This window comes from Cryptomeria japonica, chromosome 8, assembly GCF_030272615.1.
Source record: "Cryptomeria japonica chromosome 8, Sugi_1.0, whole genome shotgun sequence".
Lineage (NCBI taxonomy): Eukaryota > Viridiplantae > Streptophyta > Pinopsida > Cupressales > Cupressaceae > Cryptomeria > Cryptomeria japonica.
In genome coordinates, this window is record NC_081412.1 from 702930479 (window position 1) to 702953972 (window position 23494).

At 36.2% G+C, this 23494-nt stretch overlaps 1 protein-coding gene across 1 annotated transcript in view; it reads left to right on the top strand.

The window, feature by feature from the left end:
• The window catches only part of LOC131064719 (short-chain dehydrogenase TIC 32, chloroplastic), a 119500-nt gene extending 101610 nt beyond the window's left edge, over positions 1-17890 (top strand). Inside the window, exons 7-8 of the mRNA XM_057998964.2 lie at positions 17209-17255; positions 17373-17890. Coding sequence (XP_057854947.2) covers positions 17209-17255; positions 17373-17531 — 206 coding nt within the window. The 3' untranslated portion in view covers positions 17532-17890. The remainder of the gene's footprint in view (positions 1-17208; positions 17256-17372) is intronic.
• The last annotated feature ends 5604 nt before the right edge of the window (positions 17891-23494 follow it).

Consider the following 23494-nt stretch of genomic DNA (forward strand, 5'->3'; position numbering starts at 1 on the left):
CAAGAGGATAAGATACTTATGGTATTTTATTCTGTGTTCACATGTGCGTAAAAAACACATCAACAGGTGGCATTCAAACAAAGGGAGATGTTGAGATTCATTAGAGGTGGATCAATTCTTTTGAGGGAACCAAGAAGTGTCAGTTAAAAAAAGCATTTGGGATAGCAAGCCTTAGAGGCTGAGAAGACTGTTGGTATGGTTGTTTTAGGACACCATTTATCTTTTGTGACTACTAAATATAGCTGCAAGTAGAACACTCACTCTTTGTAGATGGAATTTGCTCTCCAAACTTGCATATGGGAGCTTGACAAAGCCCTGTAGTGTACAACATCTACAGTTTGATTACCTTGTGGTGGAATTATTATCAAAGGCCACAAATCTGCAATCAATGACATAGAAGTGTAGTATCTTTTATGATTTTGAAGTGGGTTGTCATAGAATTGGAAATTTTGGATTGTTTTCTCTTAGAATAATTTATAGTTTCTAATTTGTTAAAGTGAAGAATTCATTTGCACTCTTGGACTTGTTGAATCATTTCCAAGGCGAATATTGTGACTTTTAAACCAATGTTGTCTCTTTGCTATGGTCAATGTTCTAAACAAGAGGAAATTTATTGTCTCAATCCCTAATATTTTTTTTGCACAGTGCAAATGTAATATAGAAAGTAATGTTTGTTGAACACACAAATACACTGAGAAGGGGAGGTTGAATCAGTGTATGCATTAACAATACTAAAAACACTTTTTAGCTCTCACAAGTAATTAACCATATAATGCAGAAGAGTGAGAAGATCAATAACACAACACAACACCAAGATATACGTGGAAAACCCAAGATGGGAAAAACCACGGTGAGAAAACGCTGCTTGGAGCTACTGTCCAAGTCCAGCCTCACAAATGTATCAACTGATTACAATTTAATTTGAAGGCACCAACCTTTAGGAGACACCAATCCCCCAAATTTTATGGACACCAATCCAAAGGAGCACCAACTCCTACAGTTTATGGACACTGTTAATGTTTGTAGCGTTAGTCTAATGATCATTTAGAATACATATAATATATGTTGATTAATAATAATATATTATTATGTTATATTATTATATTATTATTAATCATATAAAATTTAATATTTAATATTAATCTATTATATTATTCTAAATTAATAATTGATTGATGAAACATTATAATATTGATTAAATTATTATAATTAAAGGAGAGACATGTCCGTTCAAGGACATGCCTCTCCAAAGGAATATATATAGTATAATGTTATTCAATTTGAGAACACATAGAATTCCAAGAATGCAAGTATAAGATTGAATCAGATATATACATTAAAATACATCCAATAAAACCTGGGAAAATCAACATGGTATCAGAGCTCAGGCTTGTAAAGTTTAATTTGGAGGTTGGAGAGGGTTGGAGAATTCAGTTTTTTTAGAATTTTCAGTCTGAAATATGCCATTGTATGGCCCTTGGTTGGCCTCAAAATGAGGACTATAATATATGGATGGAAAGATCTGTGTTTCTAGTTTTCAAATATGTTTATCTCATCAAATTTGATTCAGTTTTGTGCAAGATATGACAACTTTGGTGCAGGTCACTTGAAACCCTACCTAGGGTTAGTAGTTTTGGGAAAAATGTCATAACTTTTGTTTTAACTGTTGGATCTCGCTATAACTTGGAAGAAATGTTGGTAATTAGCTTTTCTAACATCTCACCGAAGAGATTGGATAAATTTGGTAAATTGCAAAAGTTATTAAAGACTGTGTTTGGCAGATCATAATGAAAGTGTTGATCAAAATTATGAAAATGTTTTACATCATTCAAAGGGAATTATGATGAGAGATGATTCATGTGTGATATTTCTTATATGGGCTCACCTTATGAAAGGAAATGTTTTAAACTTAAGGACGAAAGCACAATAAAATTGAATTAAAGGGAGAAATAAATTGATGCTCATAAACGAATTGATGATTGAGACCAGATGCAGAGGGAGTCTGACATTTCAAAAGAGGACAAGAGGTTGATACAAGAACTTGAGCTTCAGAGGGAGAAGATGGTTTAGTCAACTTGTGACAATTTCGATCATAGTGATTGAGAGGGATTTTCACTATTGAAGGTGAAACACTTATGAGGTAAATAATGCTAAAACACATGTATGCAAGTTAGAGAAAGCACTGTATGGACTAAAACAAGCTCCCAGAGCATGGTATGAAAGAATTGACAGTTATTTATTAGAGATAGGTTTCTCTAAGAACATTGCTGATCCAAATCTGTATTTCAAAATAATCAAAGGTGAAATGTTGATACTCATATTATATGTAGATGACTTATTAATTACAGGTGAAGATCATCTCATTGCAAAATGCAAACAAGAACTAGCTTCAGAGTTTGAGATGAAGGATTTAGGTCTACTCCATTATTTCCTTGGATTAGAAGTATGGCAAAAACCAGATGGTATTTATGTAAATCAAGGTGAATACACCATTGACATTCTGAAGAGATTTGGAATGATGAATTGTAAGCCAATGTCATCTCCTATGGAAACAAACCTACATAAACTAAAAGAAGCTATAGCAGATTCCAAATTTGCAGATCCAACATTATACAGACAGATTATTGGATCATTAATGTACCTAGTCAATACTAGACCTGATATATGTTATGCAGTAAATGCACTCAACCAACACATGATTGAACCCAAAGAAATACATTTGGTTGCAGTAAAGCATATATTGAGATATCTTCAAGGTACCTTGGACTATGGACTGCATTATGAACACACTGCATTGAACCTACATGGATACTCTGATTTAGACTAGGCTGGAAGCGTGATAGACAAGAAGAGCACTTCAGGATGCTGTTTCAGCTTGGGATCAGCTATGGTATCTTGTATCTGCAAAAAACAATCATCCGTAGCTCAGAGCTCCACAGAAGCTGAATATATAGCTGCATCCATGGCAGCTAAGGAAGCCATATGGTTGAGGAAATTGATAGTAGGACTGTTTGGTGAAAGTCTGAAGCCTACTATCATTCATTGTGACAATCAGAGCTGCATTAAACTTTCAGTGAATCCAATTTTCCATGATAGATCCAAGCACATTGAGATCCCATATCACTATGTAAGAGACATGACAGAGAGAAAGGTAATAAGACTGGAATATGTCAATACAGGAGATCAGACAGCTGACATTCTCACCAAACCCCTAGCAAGAGTGAAAATTGATCACTTCAGGAGGTATCTTGGTATGGTTAAAATGTAATTGATGTCTAAAATTATGTAAACTTCTTGGTCATATACTTGAGTATATGAATTATGTAACCTTTCCCTGTGTTCATTCCTAAAGGATGACGATTCTTTAGTTAATGAACACTTGTATTTTAACATTGTAAGGTGATGATCTTATAAATGTTTGAAAGATCATATAAACTGAAAATCAGACAATTTGAATATCAGTAATATGATAAGTTATAGTAGACATTATGTAAGTGGATTAATGTTAGTGCACATACTATAACAAGGATATCAAAGTGAGTATATCCTTAGTATCACAGGCTGATACTTATAACAAGGATATCAAAGTGAGTATATCCTTAGTATCACAGGCTAATACTTAAAACATGGATATCAAAGTGAGTATATCCTTAGAATCACAGGCTGATTCTTCACACCTAGGTGATGTAATTATCATGAGATTAGTGTTGAGCTAAATTAAGTTTTAGGTCTATACTCCTAAGACTAAGAGGGAGTGTTAAATTTAGTCTCAGTCGTAACTCTAAAATCGTAATCTGTTTTAGTGCCCAGAAAATTCGATTTTATACTTGCGATTTAATTTAGTATTAAACTAACATACTAGTTTGTTATTGTTATGTTTGGTTTAAGTAATCCCGCCGGTGTAGAAGGATTGTGGCTCCACACAGGAGTCACGACCCTATGTGGAACCACATGGTTCCATATAGGATCGCGACCCCCTGTGGAAGCACGATCCAATGAAGACAAATGATATATATCCGCCACCCTTGTTGAATAAAATTACATACGATACATGTGGTGAACGTAGAAGATATAATTGCTTGGTCTTCGCATCTGCAGAGGCAAACTGATAAGAGCTTGTGGATAGAATCGTCAATTGAGGCAATACACGTGAGAGCTCATGGATAGAATCACCGACTGAGGCAATCCACATAAGAGCTTGTGGATAGAATCGCCGACTGAGGCAATTCACGTGAGAGCTCATGGATAGAATCGCTGACTGAGGAAATCCACATAAGAGCTTGTGGATAGAATCGCCGACTGAGGCAATCCACGTGAGAGCTCATGGATAGAATCACCGATTGAGGCAATCCACGTAAGAGCTTGTGGATAGAATCGCCAATTGAGGCGATTCATGTGAGAGCTCATGGATAGAATCACCAACTGAGGCAATCCACACAAGAGCTTATGGATAGAATTGCCGACAGAGGCAATCCACGCAAGATCTTGTGAATAGAATCGCCGACGGAGGCAAATTCACACCTTGAGACTATGGTCCCCTGTGATGAGCATCATATGGTTGATGCAAATACTCCCAATATCATGAGATGATATTTTTGAGTTATGGTGAATATCATGTGCCTTGATATTCTTGTTTATACCATACTTCCTGATATCATAGTGAGATAATATTTTCTCTATTCCATAATTAATCTAGACTTAATGCATTTGCATTGATTTTATCTTCCCTAGCTAAGAGGGAGTGTTAATTATGTTTTGTGTAGCTATGGTGAGGGCCATAAGTGTTGACATGGGAGATCACTACTCATTATGTCTGATCATCCTCCCTAGCTAAGAGGGAGTGTTAATGTTTGTAGCATCAGTCTAATGATCATTTAGAATACATATAATATATGTTGATTAATAATAATATATTATTATGTTATATTATTATATTATTATTAATCATATAAAATTTAATATTTAATATTAATCTATTATATTATTCTAAATTAATAATTGATTGATGAAACATTATAATATTGATTAAATTATTATAATTAAAGGAGAGACATGTCCGTTCAAGGACATGCCTCTCCAAAGGAATATATATATATATATATATATATATATAGTATAATGTTATTCAATTTGAGAACACATAGAATTCCAAGAATGCAAGTATCAGATTGAATCAGATATATACATTAAAATACATCCAATAAAACCTGGGAAAATCAACAGACACCAATCCAATGGAGCACCAACCCCTACAATTTATGGACATCAATCCAAAGGAGCACCAACCCCCTTACAATCTCTTGATTTGAAGGCACCAACTCCTACAGTTTATGGGCACCAATCCAAAGGAGCACCAACCTCTATAGTTTATGGACACCAATCCAAAGCAGCACCAACCCCCTTACAATCACTTCATTTGAAGACACCAACCTTTAGGAGACACCAATCCCCTACACTAACATACAAGACTACAATCTTGTTTTAATACAATGAATAAATATGAAGCTCTATAGTTCTACTCTACCTCTTCAGAAGTTTGGTTCACACTCTTTCAGCTCTGCAACTCACTCTCTTCTCAGTATAGCATACATACTAGCTGTGCCTATTTACATCCTATTTGTATGCTCTGTTTTCACCTCCATAAGGTTGGCTAAAACATAGCTCATCAGAGATCAAACAAAAAGTAGTTTGCATCATTATTATACAACATGATCTGTACAACTTTCTATGCTGCATTAGGATGGTTCATTCAATTAGTTTTCATTATGTTCTTATCATCATAGCATAGATAATCTACCCAATTTTGTAACTGTCCAATTGCATTCAATAAATAGCTGTCTAAGTCGACTTGTGCATGTTCCCAGAATGCTTTGTTATTGCGCCAAAATAAGTTCTTTTAGATCTTTAAATCTGGAACATTGATTCTCATAATTTGACCAAAAAGATTTGGTCGTTGCCATCGTAGCGATTCCACATGCCACATCACATTACTGTCGACACAATCTTCTCGGGTCTTTACTATGTCACGTCAGAGATTAATTGTCAAGGGCATGTGGCAATGGGTTGCAACAACGCGACATGACATCAACATACATCATCAAACCTTGCGAGCCAATGCTTCCTTCACTTCTTTGGACACATGGTGGCTGATTGATTCATCACAAACCTTTCCTGGTGACATCACTTCTCCATGTGACATTGCGCTCTCTTCTATCCTTCTAGCTCTATGGACGCCAACACAACACGTGGTAGTCTCTCGCCACATCGCGGGCTAACATTCTACTGTTACCTCCAAGCCGCAAGGATGCGGCTCAACTTTTGTTGTGACAGTTTATGGTTGATCGGAACATCGCAGCCTCCTCTGGCGGTCAATCTAAACCGTTGCGATCACAGCATCACAACCTTTGTCGGCAGTTTGTCTTGACCGCTGTGATCTTGCACCTGACACTTCATGTTAACTCCCACGGTTCCATCACAATGTCACAACCTTCACCTGACAGTCTGTCCTGACCGTTGCGATCTTGCACCTAACACTACCTAACACCTCTACGCGCATATCAAGCTAAGGGAAAAAAGCATGTGTGCCATTGCACACTTAACCAATACTCATTAGTCTATATAGATACTCAATATTGCGCTGCACTAACAATGTGGGATAAATAGTCAAAACCATTACATGCATAATCTGTTTCTTCCATGCACAATCAGTCTGCTCTGCCTGAAGGTCTCAAAGACATCTCTGTCATGTCGGCCCATCTCAGTATTGATCCCTTCCGTCAATACATATTCTTTTGACATCATGTTTGTCTTCTTTGTCCAAATGCAACTTCCATGCTTTCTTCAACTTGCCCTCAGACTGTTCGACATAAACACGAACACGGGTCTCATACACATCCACTCTATCAACTTAGATTGCATCATCTCTGTGACACTCATCTTTTCTATCAACAAGGCAATATGTTGACATCAATGACAATCCAATGCCAAAAATCTCCCCCTTTGGCATTGATGTCAACTACATTCATCTTCTCCCCCTTTGACAACAATGGCAAAGGGTGTACCTGCAATTTCAAGCTCCCTTTCTCCCCCATGTCTTCATGTGCGAATCTTTTTGTACTTCATCTCCATGGAGTACAATAGGTTCAGGGATGTAGTTGAAAACAATGCAGTCCCCGTAATTGAATATATTGGTCTTTTGCAAATACTCTATGCACACAACTCATTGTGCAAGACTCTAGCTCTGTATGTTGCAATTTCTCTACACTTTGCAACTTCACTCTCAGGGCAATCTACAACTTTCTCAACCACCTTCAATTAAACTACTTGCAGTCCATTCTACTAGTCTTTGTCATAGGCTCTCGTTACTTATTCTTTTCAAAAAATGGGGGTAAAAGATATTATCATGTTTCGCTCCCGTAAAGTTCTGCATTTGCTTAAGATCTAGGGGATATTGTTTGTACATGGAGTGCACAATGCACATTCGTAGTTTCATCCTTCTTACTTTTCTCATCATCTTGGTTCTGTTTTCTTCTCCAAACTTTCTTAGGTTCTTTGTTTTGCTTAATTTGAGTGCCTTCCTTTTTGTTGTATCTAGATGAATTCATCAAATTACTTCTGCAAAACTGTGCTCTATGCTCAAAGTTATGACATGCATAACACATAATGTTTGCATCACATTGAGGAATAGAGTGGTTTTTGTTAGACTGATAGGGTTTCCTTGTCCAATCCACATTTTTGTGACCAACCAAAGGAACAAAAGAATTTCTTGACAATTCAAGGACACTTCTATTTTTGTTCCATGCATGATTATATCTTGCATGGATTCTACATTCTCTTTCTTGGTGACCAAAATTGTTACATTTGTGACAAACCATATTCATATTTCTAGAGAATGTAACTTGACCCCTCTTAGACCCTTTTCTACATTCTTGCTTTATGCCCACAACCTTTGCATGAATAACAATAACCAGAGAAGGAACGATTGTACCTTACTGAATGATTTTGCTGAACAGGTGGAGATCTTGTGGACTTGTTGACCCTACTTCTTATTTCTCTGTTGAAGACCTTGAACTGTCCACTATCAGCAGTCTTATTATTTGATTTCTTCTTGTCTTCATTCTTAGGGGCAATAACATGATAACTTAGATCTATCTTCTTTCTAGGAGTTTCTCTGACCTTAAAGCACTGCCCTTTTCCATCTGTCTTTGTTGACACAAAATTTATTTCACGTTTTGACAACTCTCCAGCTGTGGAACTTTGCACTACCTCATATCCTAAACTAGTAGAATCTTTGGAATGCTTTTGCTTATTCAACATGTCATTTAGTACATTGGTGCTACTTTCACACTTCATCCTCAACTTGAGATCTTCCTTGCATCTCTCATGCTCTTTCCTAAGATTTGCTATTTCATCTTCTAGCTTCTGACACTCTTTTTCTTTTGCATCAGTCTTTGACTTCAGCACCTCACTACTCCTTCTGGCTTCTCCTAATTGAATTGCCAAGGTAGTGATGTTTTGATCTGATTCTTCAAATTTCTTGTTCAACCGATCTTGTTCTTTTAGGGTAGAGTTCTTGCATCTTGCATGTTCTTTCTTTAATCTACCAATTTCTTCAAGAACACAAATCAACTCTCCTTCAAGGTCCACCTCAACATCCTCTTCACTTTCTTCATCACTGTCAAATAAGTTCTGATTTCTGGATTGAGCTCCACTATCACACTTTGATGTTTTCTCCTCATTTTGGATCTCTTGAGCCATGAATAGATGAGTTGCTTTTTCATCTCTACCGCAGCTACAATCTGATCCACTTTCATCATCTTTATATTTACCAAATCCTTTCTTCATCTTCCTTACAAAATTTGATTCAGCAGTACCGGGTTCTTCTTCATAGATTTTTCTCAACTTGTCCCATATATCCTTTGTAGACTTACTGTTCATGACTCTCAAAGACTATGAATTAGACAACCCACTAATAATAGCATTCTTAGCTTCAACATTACACTCATATTCCTCTTTAGCATCAAGATTAGTAGGAGTAGGAGGAATAGTATAATAATTTTTGAGAGCCATCCAAACATTATAACCTAAGGAGGACAAATAGGTTTCCATTCTTATGCTCCAAAAGGCATAGTTAGTGCCATCAAACATTGAAACTTTAATGAGGAGGACTCATTCCTAGCCATTGTGTTCACAAACCAGAATCTGCATTGAGCTGTTAAGCCGGTACCAAGGAACTGAGCTTTGATACCAATTGTTGAACACACAAATACACTAAGAAGGGGGGGGGGGGGTTGAATCGGTGTATGCGTTAACAATACTAAAAACACTTTTTCATTTCTCACAAGTAATTAACCATATAATGCAGAAGAGTGAGAAGATCAATAACACAACACACAACACTAGGATATACGTGGAAAACCCAAGATGGGAAAAACCTCGGTGAGAAAATGTTGCTTGGAGCTACTATCCAAGTCCAACCTCACAAATGTATCAACTAATTACAATTGATTTGAAGGCACCAACCTTCAGGAGACACCAATCCAAAGGAGCACCAACTCCTACAGTCTATGGATACCAATCCAAAGGAGAATCAACCCCTATAGTTTATGGACACCAATCCAAAGGAGCACCAACCTATTGATGTGTATTTTGTACACGACCAAATATAGAATAAAATACCCAGAGGTATCTTATCCTCTCTTGAGTAAAGTCTCTGAATGCTGAAGATATCGCAAAAAGGATCAATCATTTCAAGGTTCTGCTTTGTAGGATCTCTACTTGCGGATAAGCACCAGTGGTCGTTGTGTTTGCTGTTTCTTCAAGGGGCCTTATGTACTTTCAAAGAAAGCTTGTCCGTGTTACTATCTTTCCAAATGAGGGAACAGGATTTTCCTAATACTAACAGATTTTCAAAAAGATCAAAAGATAAGGGTTTCGGGGAAGAGATACTTGAACTAATCCTAAGAATGACTTGATGAAGGCTGGTCTTGATAAGATTCTACCAATTTCAGTATCGCCAAAGGATTACAACTCCACTGGAATTGGTGCGATCTTCTAAGGGTATTCACGATTTTCAAATTACCAATGAGATAGATACTATCCAGGAGATACGTACCAATACTTCCAATGATAATTGAACTCTTAATCAATTTCAATGTTTCCAGTTGACCACACAAGGTGTTCTTACAATCAGTAAGAAGCTAGTGGTTTGGAATATGAGTCTTATCAAAGATCAGGCACACCATTCGTCCTTCAAACTTAAAATCTAAATGATATTTCTACTAGGAGTGATTCAAAAAGATAAACAACCATGAAGATAGCCACAAGGATTGCAACAAAACACCATAACTTCAATATTTCATTGATCTCATAGCCAAATAACAACAATTGTTCAACTTTCTCTCTTCACTACTCAAATTTGCAACTAACAAAATTAAACTTATTTCTCTCCAACTTTCTAACTTTTTTCTCTCTGTCTCTAACCCCTAAAAATGAAATGAGTGAGGGCATATATAGCATCCTCAAATACAATGAATGGCCCGGATCAATTTGAGATCAATGGTCGAGATTTTACAATGAAAACCCTAATTAGGGTTTGTTACAACAAACTCAATTCTAGCCAATGAAATAACTGCATTATTTGGACACATGTCTTCTCTGGACTATTCGACCAATGGAGAACTGGGGTAGGTACATCGAAGTTTGTGCCATCTCCCATGAGTCAGGTATGTTGAATCTGGACACGCCGAGGTGGACCAATCCGACTGGAGGAGTGATGTCTGGGATGCCACCTTGTTCGACACTTGGTTGGTGTTCAATTTGATGATGTTTAGAAGCTAACTTTAATTAACTCTTCTGAACCTATTGGCTTCTTCAACGGACCCTTGCTTTAACCTCGTTTGTCTTTGATGTGCAGGATGGATGGTGTACCTTTCCTTCAAATGCTGGACTGGAAAAGGTCGTCCTTGATGATGCTGGGCTGGAGAAGGCCGTCCTTGATGATGCTGGACTGAAGAAGGTCGTCCTTGTTTTGGTCTGGTCCTGTGGAGGTCGTTATTTGATACCTACACAAAAGTTTAAAGTTAGGGTTTGAGCATAATATCTTAAGGTATAGGATTCAAGACCTTTCAAGGGAATAATTTAGATATTAATTTGAAACTGACATGATAAATCCAAGAATTATGAATTTTCAAATTAATTATGAATGGAAATCAGATTTTACAGAACTTAGATTTTTAAAGATTGCTATGGAAATCAAAATAAACCTTGAATGAAAACTTCAAAAATCTGATTCTTCATACCTTCTCTTTGAATGCTTAACTATCAACCTTGGAAAATGAATAAAAGGAGATCAGAATTTGCTGGATAAGGACTGAATTTCTGGTCTTCCTTTGGATGAACTATGCTTCAATCAGCCTTCAAAAAACTTCGCCTTTCACTAACCTCCAAACACTTAGCAAATTCTGGAAATTATCCTCCAACTTAGCAAGAAATTCGCCTCCAAATCAGGTAGAATTCGCTCCTCTAATCTGCTCTTCAAATTCGCATGAGAAGAATTGAATGAATGATTTACATTTGCTACAATAAATCTCCCTTATATAGGGCGCTCACCCTAATTCTCCATGAGGTCGACTTAGCAAATTAGCAATAAAATAAATCAAAATCCCTTTCAAAGGATGGCCGACTTGCTTAAAAAACAAAACAAAATAATAGGCTTGAGCGCTCACCTTAATTTTTAAAATTTAAAACTAATTTCAAGGCTTGAAAGGTGAATTTTTTATTTATTTTAAGGCTTAAAAATTAATTAATTAAATTGCAAATGCCTTAATTCATGTGAACTTGATTTAGCTTCCCAAATGTCTTGAAATTGGCGAATTTAATGAAAATTATGGGTTAGCTTAGGAATGTCAAGGTTTGATCAAGGCTTAATAAAGCTTCTTTCCTCCTTAGGCATCAAAATATCCAAAGTGATGGTTTGAACCCCTTATCTCGACTTGCTCACTTCATAAATCAAAATCTTCACAACCTAGATTTGCAAATTCCGATGTCCTTGTCTTCACAATCTTGTAACTTGCCTTTGACTCAATCTAACAAGGTTGAATGATAGGCTTTTTGATGATTTCGCCCTGGACCCTTTGGAAGGGTCAGGAGCAATTTTTCTAATTAGGACTTGAGTACCTTGTTTTCTTGACTCCAAAATCTTCTGGAAGGCGAGCTCATGTTTGTTTTGACCTAATCAAAGTCTTGCATTTCAAATTTTAGCATTTCACATGAGTAAATTAGGTGAAAAATGTGAATTTCGCCTTGGACCCTTTGGAAGGGTCAGGAGCGATTTTCTCTTTTTAGGTCAAAATTCACCTTAGTTTGATCATTGACCTCCTCCAAGACAATTTCCAGGATCTATTCATCTCACCTACTGAGTTGACTCATCAATATTTTGGAGGAAATACCACCCTTTTGGGAATTTCGCTCTGGACCCTTTGGAAGGGTCAGGAGCGAAATTCACTTCTCAGGTCAATTTTCTAGTCTCCTTCACTTCAATTCATCAAAACTTGCTCAGTTTGAATCCCCTTCTCAACTTGCTATCATTGATTTGATCTTCACAAGGCGAAAAAGGTCAATTTTGTTCAGCAACCTAGCCAGGGTCAGGACCTATCTTGAATTTCGCTCTGGACCCTTTGGAAGGGTCAGGAGCGAAATTCTCTCTTGAGCTCAAAATTCACATTTTTTGAAGGTCCAAATTTTTCCAAGGCATTCTAAATGGCTTCTTTCATTGTAGTCCAGGCCTAGCTTTACTTAAATTTTGGAGGAAAAGGTGACTTTAGGGTTTTTCGCCCTGGACCCTTTGGAAGGGTCAGGAGCGATTTTCTTTGCTTGGGCTTACTCGTCCATCATTTTATCTTGATTCCACCACTCAAGGCTAGGAAATAGTCCTCTTCTTTCACCCAATCCAAGTTTGATTTGTTTTTGCAAGGCAAAATAGGGAATTTTAGGATTTTCGCTTTGGACCCTTTGGAAGGGTCAGGAGCGAAAATCTTCCTCTGACCTAGAATCATCACTTTTGGAAGCCAACATCAACTCAAAGGTGGTCTCAAGGGCAATTTCTACCTTGGTCTAGTCTTGTCTTAGCATAAACTTGAAAGGAATACATAGGTTTTAGGATTTTCGCTCTGGACCCTTTGGAAGGGTCAGGAGCGAAAATCAGGTTTTAGGGCAATTTTCCCATCCTTTCATCTTCAAATCACCTCCAAGGCATAGAACATCTTGCCTCACTCCTCTCCAAGTCATGAAAACCAAAATCTTGTTTTAAATTGCAAGGAAAAAAGGAGAATTTAGAAATTTCGCTCTAGACTCTTTGGAAGGGTCAGGAGCGAAATTTTTATTAGGCTTCAAAAATTTCCTTCTTAGCAACCAAAATCCACTCTAAGGCAAACCGAATGCCTTCTCACACCCTTGTCTAAGTTTAGTTTTGTCCAAAATTTGGAAGAAAAGATGACTTTGAGGATTTTCGCTCTGGACCCTTTGGAAGGGTCAGGAGCGAAAATCTCTTCTAGGCTCAATTCCTTCATCTTTCATGATTTCTTGCAACTTCAAGTCACTCCCAGGGGCAATTCCTTCTTGATTTTACCTTATCCCACACTTGACTTAGCAAAACTTTGATAGCAAAAAGAAGTTTTGAGAAAATTCGCTCTGGACCCTTTGGAAGGGTCAGGAGTGAAATTCTCAATCTTGACCAAAAATCTTCATTTTTTCAACTTGAAACTTCTTTGCAAGGTAGGATTTCATGTTTCATTGTGCCAGGATAAAGTTTCATGTCCAAGAAAGGCTAAAAACAGGTTTACAAGGAATTTCGCTTTGGACCCTTTGGAAGCGTCAGGAGCGAAATTTCCTTTCTTGGCCAGAATCCTTCATTTTCACAACTTCTAAACATGCCCAAGGATTTCAATATGTTCATTCTTCCTTTCATCATGTCTTGGACACCTGAATTTGACCAAACCAAGCAAAAAATGTCTCTTATAGAGATTCACTCTGGACCCTTTGGAAGGGTCAGGAGCGAAATTCTCCATTTGGGCTAAATCCTTCATTTTTTCAGTTCAAAACAACCTCAAGAGGCAAAAGCAAGTTATTCTTCTTCCATCCATGTCAAAAAACTTGACCTTCTTCAATGCAAAATAAGAGCCTTTGGGAATTTCGCTCTGGACCCTTTGGAAGGGTCAGGAGCGAAATTTCCCTTCTTGTCCAAAATTCTTCATTTTCTCATGCTTTCAAATCTTCAAAGGTGACAAGAATGTCCAACCTTCCTTCCAAGATACCTTGCACATCAAAATTTAGCCAAAGTTAGGGAGAAATGAGCTTTAAGAAGATTTTCGCTCTGGACCCTCTGGAAGGGTCAGGAGCGAAAATCTCATTCTAGACCATATTGCTCACTTTCAAGTTTCAAACCACCTCATAAGGCAAAGTTAGGTCATTTTCCAAGCTAGGAACAAGGTTGCAAGTCTATCCAAAGCAAGAAATAGGGTTTATGATGAATTTCGCTCTGGACCCTTTGGAAGGGTCAGGAGTGAAATTCTCCTTTAGGCAACAATCTTGTTCTTCAAAAATCAATCAACTCCATCCCCAGGCAAAACATATCAATTCACCCTCAAACATGCCCTAGAAAACAACACTTAGCCAAAAATGAGAAGAAAAGGAGGTCTACAATGATTTTCGCTCTGGACCCTTTGGAAGGGTTAGGAGCGAAATTGATATTCAAGGCTAGGTCTTACCTCAGTTTACTTCATTCTTCATCAATCTTGATCAAATCAACTCCCTTGTTTCACTGACTCTGCTCAACTGACTCAGACCGGGAAACAAACAGGACCCTAACAAGAAAACCTTCAATCTAGACCTAACTTGACCTGAGACCTGTTCACCCTGCTCCTTGATCTAACCAACTTGACTCTCCTGAAAGGCATGCTTCATTATGGCAAACTTGAGGTTCCAGGCAGACGACTAATGACCTCCCAAAACTAGGCTAGACTCCACTTGAAAGAAACCCTAAAACGAGCCCTCAAAGATTAACCCTAAACTAGCCAGCCCAGACAACCACTCACTCACTCAAAACCCAGCAAGCAGAGAGAAAAACCAACTAAGGGAAAGCAAAACCCTAAGAAAAAGAGGGGGTCCCCATTCTGATGGGGCGATGTGTGAAATGGTCACAACACAACCCCATTACAATCACTTGATTTGAAGGCACCAACCTTCAAGAGACACCAATCCCCTAGACTAACATACAAGACTACAATCTTGATGTATTACAATGAATAAATATGAACCTCTATAGTTCTGCTCTGCCTCTTCAAAAGTTTGGTTCACACTCTTTCAGCTCTGCAACTCACTCTCTTCTCAGTCCAGCATACATACTAATTGTGCCGATTTACATCCTATTTGTATGCTTTGTTTTCACCTCCATAAGGTCAGCCAAAACATAGCTCATCATAGATCAAACAAAAAGTATTTTGCATCGTTATCATACAACATGATCTATACAACTTTCTATTTTATATTAGGATCGTTCATTTAGTTGGTTTTCATTCTGTTCTTATAATCATAACATAGAGAATCTACCCCATTTTGTAATTGTCCAATTGTATTCAATAAATAGCTGTCCAAGTCGACTTGTGCAAGTTCCCAAAATGCTTTGTTATCGTGCCAAAACAACTTCTTCTAGATCTTTAAATTTGGACCATTGATTCTCATAATTTGACCAAAAAGATTTGGTCATTGTTGCCACCTTGGCGGTTCCACGTGCCACATCACATTACTGTCAACACAATCTCCCTCGGTCTTTATCTATGTCATGTCGGAGATTAATTGTCAGGGACATGCTGCAATGGGTCGCAACAACACGACATGACATCAACATACATCATCAAACCTTGCGAGCCAGCGCTTTCTTCACTTATTTGGACACATGGAAGCTGATCGCTTCATTGCACGCCTTTCCTGGTGCCATCACTTCTCCATGCGACACTGTGCTCTCTTCTATCCTTCTAGCTCTGTGGACCTCGACACAACACGTGGCAGTCTCTTGCCACATCACGGGCTAACATTCTACTGTTACCCCCAAGTTGTGAGGATGCGACTCAACTTTTGCTGTGACAGTTTATGGTTGATCACAACATCACAGCCTCCTTTGGCAGTCAACCTAAACCGCTGCGATCATGCGCCTGATAGTTCATCGCAGCATCGCAACCTTAGTTGGCGGTTTGTCCTAACCGCTGCGATCTTTTGCCTAACACTTCGTGTTAACTCCCACGGTTCCATCGCAACATCGCAACCTTCATCTGATGGTTTGTCCTGACCACTGCGATCTTGCACCTAACACTTCTTAACACCTCTACGCGCGTTCCAAGATGAGGGAAAAAATCATGTGTGCCATTGCACACTTAACCAATACTCATCGGTCTATATAGATACTCAATATTGCGCTGTACTAACAATGTGGGATAAATAGTCAAAACCATTACACACAGTCTGTTTCTTTTGCGCACGATCTGTTTGCTTTGCCCGAAGGTCTCAAAGACATCCCTGTCATGTCAACCCATCTCAGAACCGATCCCTTTCGTCAGTGCATATTCTTTTGACATCATGTTTGTCTTCTCTGTCCAAATGCAACCTCCATGCTTTCTTCAATCTGCTCTTAGATTGTTCGACATAAACACGAACACGGCTCTCATACACATCCACTCTGTCAACTTAGACTGCATCATCTCTGTCAAGATGCACTTCATCTCTATGACACTCATCTTTTCTATCAACAAGGCAATATGTTGACATCAATGACAATCCAATGCCAACAATGTTAATATACTAAGGTAATCTTAAATGTAAAAAGTAATCTTAAAAAGCTATTATAAACGTCTCACTAGCAATGCATAAATATGATACTAATACAATTCTTTGCACCAAATTAGTTCCCAAAATCTAAATCCTAGTTGAATTGATCGGCTGACTGTTATACTACCATTCCAAAAAGCAAAACCATCTTGTAACTGGTATATGTCATGCTGGTCTTGAATGTTTTAACTTTTAAAGAAAAAACAACAGATGAAGAAATTAAATTTGGTAAAAGAAACATGAAATCTCATGCATATGAGTGTCAAATTTTTTCAATGCATTCACTTACATGTTCCAGTTATTCAGAAAAATGTTCTTATTATTTTGCAGGATTTCTTGTAGTACTTGCTAAATCTCTTTTCAAGAACATTCCACAGGTAAAAAATTATAGAGACTAGTATGTTTTTTTTGGTTCTCAAGCAAAATTTCGATTTTTAGGCATGCAAAGCTAATTACACTGAAATACCTTTTGTATGCCATCCTTTCAATACTAGGGAGCATCAACTACATGTTATGTGGCTTTGCATCCCCAGCTTAAGGGAGTCAGTGGGAAGTATTTTTGTGATAACAATGAAATTGCCCCAAGCAAACATGCCACAGATCAGGAATTGGCAAGGAAGTTGTGGGAGGTCAGTGAGAAGATGGTTTCATAATCTATCTCCGTGCTTTTAGCAAGATCACATTTTACAGAAAATTATTATATCAAAGATAGTGAAGTCTCTTGTCCTGAAATATCCCTTTTATAAATGGTGTATTCATTCAGTTGGTCCTTATCTCACTTGGATAAACCAAAAATTTATTCTTTTCTGTACTGAATGTAGTCTATAGAGAATATGCAAGTTTAGTGTAGGTGTGATGTTAATTTAGTAAAATGTTATTATATAAGCCTTAAGGATCTCGTTATGGCATAAACTGGATAATTTTTGCCCAGAAATATTTTAAAATTGGATTTTCCAATCAGCGAATGTTTCAAAAAATTTCAACAAAATAAAATGCGCCTTAAGTTGTTGTACTCGTTAAAATACACCTATATTAACAGTATATGCTATGCTTTTTTTTCCTTCCAAACCATCCTGTAATACATAATATTTCTTACTTTCAAAACTGGAATAATTATCAGCTGTTCTGTACTTGTCAACACCTAAGGACATAGCTTTTGACATGAAAGATAATAATTTGCATCAATAACATGACAACGAAGAGTTGATCTTTGGCTACAATCATGATTGAAAGCAAAGCTTTCTAAGGCTACCAAAATTGGTACCAACAATTATTACCATAGTTTTGTGGCAATTATGTGTGAGATTTTGATCAATAAAAAGTATTAATGTCTTTAATTTATTACTAGCACTTGCATTGTTAGGAGGTGCAATGGGTGCGTCAGTAGAGAAACCTGAAGAACATCTTGGTCAATGAGAATTTAGGTCACGAGTTTTCAGACTTCAGACTACCAAATATGTATAAAAAGAGTGCAACTTTCAAAGATGTGCAAATACTGTGGGAGTGGTTTGAAATCAATTCCATCATCACAAAGACAAACATGTATTGCTTTACAACAGATTCATGCTAGATGGTGGGAAACAGGAATTTGACTATGTCCAATCTTGTCAAGCAAGGCACCATATCGAAATGGATACAAAGCAAGGAACTGTGAAGATTGCATTTGAATGCCAGTCTTTTTTGTTCCCCACTTATAATATAATTCCAACATGAAATTCTATACATATAGACACTCATAAAAATTAAATGTGAGATTCTGAAAGGGCTAAAATTCTTGTACACAAATATAAGGTAGATTTTTGAAAGATCTGAATCCTTGTATAAAGATAGAGGAACAAATACAACAATGAAGTCTAAAATGCAACAGCACAGTAACAAGGAACAACTCCTCTAAGGTTGTCAACGAGCAACTAGACTTAAGAGTAACTACTCAAAGACAACTCATAAATTTGAGACAAAAATCAAACTGCACAAGACAAACCACCTATATTAAAACAAAGGAAACTAGCAAACTCAAAACTAGACAGACAACTTAAAGCCAAGGAGTTCCATAGAGCCCTGAACTCAATCAGCAGCTCAATTTTCTGAATTAGAAGATATTACAGAGTAATGAGATATTTATATTTGATTGTAGGACTGTTGGAAACCAAATTATAATCGTTCCACTGGCAAAGAAAAAGATGAAAAAAACAGGAAACGCAGAAACGTTAACAAGCCGTAAGCTCCAAGATACACAGTAACATGTGATTGTGTACACCTCACTCCTCAACAAGTTGACAGTTCCAATGAAGTGCCCACAGCATTGCATTTTGTCTGTCTGATCAGGGCTTTTGAAAATTTGCAGGAATTAATCTCTGGTGAGCTTTGGTCAACTTCAGCAAGTATATATATTTTTATTTGGTATATTATGAGAAGCAATAAAGATATTCCAAGTACAAAACACTATCATTAGTTATTAGATGAGTCAAATTAACATGGATTTTATGAATAAATGAAGTGAGTCGTCTAAATGGAGGGGTAAGTGCTAACAAGTTTCATGAAAGATGAGTAATTAGATATATCATGAATCGACATATTTGTGGAGTAGAGTAATTAGATATATCATGAATTGACATATTTGTGGAGTATGGAGTATTATTCACTTATAAAATTATATGATCTTCAAACGTCAATAATTAAGATGTAAGATTTTTAATATATATGAATGAACATAAATTAAGAAAATGGTTGATTATAAATTATGATTATTATGGTATTAGAAATGATATACAAAGGGAATCAATCAAATATTAAATCCTAGATAAAAATGAAAGTTTAAAGAAAAATCTTTGTGAAAGGAAAAATTAGAACAAAACTAAAAAAATAGAAATCTTACTCTGAAAAATAGGGGAAGAGCATCAACTACCATTCATGTTTTAATAACCGTTCACTCCTTGCACACCCAACCCCCCAATTGCTAATTAAAAAAAAAACAAAAAACAAATAACTAAAAGCCAATTAATAAATTTCACATGTACCAATAGATGCTCATTTTTTAGCTTTTTTTTGGACCATAATTGGCCAATTTGTGCACATTTATTGCTACCCATAGCGCATGACTACTGAGGCATTTGTGCATAAGTATTGGCAATTTTAAGTGCATAGTTATTGGGACATCTTTAAGTAGGTATCAGGGGACACTTTGAAATATGTACTTTTTGACCCTTGCATGCATAATGGATCCCACAACATGCATCATTATTACCTAGAAGCCAAAACAATGGCTATAAGCAGTTAAGTGGCATGTGGAGAGAACAAAAAAAAACGTCAAAATTGAATGTATCATTTGAATTTGTGGGTGTGCGAAGTTAGCTATAATGACTATTGGTACGCTTCCCCTAGGCATGGAGTTACAAGTTCATCAAAATGTAGGAAACAAAAATGTTCTACACATCTATTTAGGGATAATAAATGAATAAATTAATTAATTATCAAAAGACTTCAGATAAAATGATATGACAAATTATGAGAGGAGAGGACTTTGCTGATTTTGGTTATCTATAGAGAGTGTTCACTATTTTGATTATAACTTTTTAATTGCAATTTAATATTGCTTAAAACTAGTCACATTGAAAGACAACAACGAAATGTGAATTGAGTTATCCATTGTATGGAGAGGCATAATTGCTTCACAATCTAATTGTAAATACAATGATTATCTTTTAATGACATGATAACATCTCAAGTAAAAACAAATCTTTGATACTTAATAAAAAATTTGCTTGCTTGATGAATATTTGAATAAGGAAATTAATACATATTAGATCTAAAAATTGGGACAAAATCACACCTATAATTCAATCTTTAGAAACAAAATGATAAATATAATCTAGTTCAAGATTAAATTAATATATATTAGGTCTAAAACATTTTAAATTAAAAATCTTAAATATCAAAATATAAAATTTAAATATAAAATAAGTGAATAGTCAACACAATTAAATCATATACCAAAATTATATATCAAAAGTTTCAACCCAACATAATATAAATAAATTAAAAAATATAAATATATCCTTTAAAAAACAATGGAATGAAGAAACTAATTACAAATAAAAATAATTCAAACATCATGGATTTTAAAAGATAAATGCTAAGAGGCCCTAAGGTTATCTCTATTAACATATTTTAAGTGTTAATTTATTGAAACTGTAATTATAATCAATCATAATAGTCCAATGCTAGTTTAAAGCATTTGATTATACATTGGAAGAAGTTTACCATTATTATTTAGTAGTTGATAAAAAACAAGCTAAATTCAAAAGGCTACAAGGTCCCTAATAAAAAACAAGAAACAAAAAACACATGGATTCCAAAGCAAATAGAAAAAATAATTCATCCCAAATTAGTATCCAAATCCACTCTTCCAAACGTTTTTTGCACTTTTAAGTCCAATACCCCATCTAAGAATCTCCCATCTTCCAAACCTATTTTTTGCCCCTATTTCCCAAAATCCACCATCCTAAGTCCTCCATCATCTCTTGAACTCATTTTGGGCCCCTATGTCCAAGATCCACTTCCACTCCATCTAAATCTCAAAATTTAAAATCCACTTCTACTCCACAACTCCACCACCTCTTAAGGTGTGATGTTGATCATAACAATATTCCCATTCACTAATTCACAAGTCTTTCACCACCCCATGCATTATGCAATATCCATTCTCCATCTCATCCCTTTCATGCAAGCTTTCACATTAATCCCTATCTCTCTCCATCTCCCCATCTATTTCATCTCCCTTTCCATCATTCTACCAAAGTTTATGAGCATACCTCAAATCATCATGGTTCATCATAGCTATTCTTTAAGGGATGCCACTCATGGAAATAGACACTTGAATCCTTCCCTCATCCCCCTATTACCCATCCACTATCTTTCACACTCGCTTATCCATATCCTTCTCCATCCATACTATTCAAAAGATTAAAAAAAATAAGAAATGAAAAAATAATGAAAAAAGTAAAGAGAAATAACGCAACCAATAGTGGAATTTTTTTATGGTGCCTTGGACAAGTATAATAATTAAAAACATGTCAAATAATGTGTAATATATAATCCCTCATTCTCTTGCACTCTACACTTGAGAGAAAGCTCCATCCATACCATCCCATATCCTTCATCCAATCACCTCCCATTTGCATCCATCCCAATCCTACTTTCTTCTTTTCATTATATGCAATCTATCCTCCTTTCCCATCTTTGATTTTGGTAGGGCCAAGGGAAAAATATTCATCATGTGCTCCAGATATTATAAGTCACACTTTCTCTACATTTTATCCAAACTACTCATCTTCCATACATGAATATTTTACCATATCCTCTCATCAATTGCTATACATTTACCATGGGACATCTCATTCCTTTACAACATAGTTCTTAGAGACACATCCTCCTATCCTTAATCTAACATTCCTCCTTTCTCCTATCCTCCACTAATAATCATCCTACCTCCTACTCCTATCTTTCTTTTATCCTTATCCTCCTATCCTCCATCCGTTTAATCCATCTATCTCCTATCTAAGCATTCCATCTATCTTTCCATCCTTTGTGGTCATCGCTTATCATTGGTTCCAAACCATCCTTATTGTCTTCATAGCACTATAATACTATCTACATATCCTTTTGCACTCCAAATCTCCATCCAATATTTGTCCTATCTCCTACCCCCTATCCTCATCCTCTTACTGCCATCCAATTGGCCCCCATCTCCTATCCCTATAATCTTACCTTCTATCACATTGTATTGCGTGAAATTTGACTCTTACAAAGGGAGATTTTTTTTTTTTTTGGTGAGTAAATCCATACCATTTATTGGGACGAATCAACAACTTTAACACTATTAAAATTGTTTTGATTTTTTTTGTGTGCATATTATTCAATTGAATAGGAAATTACAATTTTTTTTGGAAACCTTTGCACTGGACACTATCATGTCATGCAAGCATCCTCATGTCATGTATCACCTAGTCCATGCATGTGACAAAAGTTACATTCGAATCCCTAAGAAGTGCTTGCACATATACAATGCAAGAAAAAACTTTAAAAAGTGAATATTCCTAGAAATAAAAAAATAGTTAAACTCAATTATTTAAACATTAAAATGGAAATGTAAAATTATAAGAAGAGAGTTCAAAAAATATATCTCCTAATGATGTATCCTCTCTAATGAAAACTTGCAACCAAGGAAGAAGTAAAAATATTTATGGGTGGCTATTTGAGGGGCTTGCTTTAACCAAATTGTTATTTTGGTCTTTTGATCTCCACAACAACCAAGATTTTGATAAATTCTATTAGATGGAAATGTAAATGTTGCCAAGAAGTTATGCTAGCAAAACAACTTCCTACACTAATGTTGAGAGGAGGGTAACGCAAAACTTTTGCAAATCTTTACAATAGTTATAGAAATTTAACATAAATAACATGCACACCACGACACAATGAAATATGTGGGGAAAACCCTTTCAGGTGAAAATTCCCACACTCCAAAAGCCTCCCAATACATTATTCAGAAATCAACAACATAGTACAATATACTTGTAGAGAGAGCTTCTCACAGGAGTATGAACGATAGAGATCT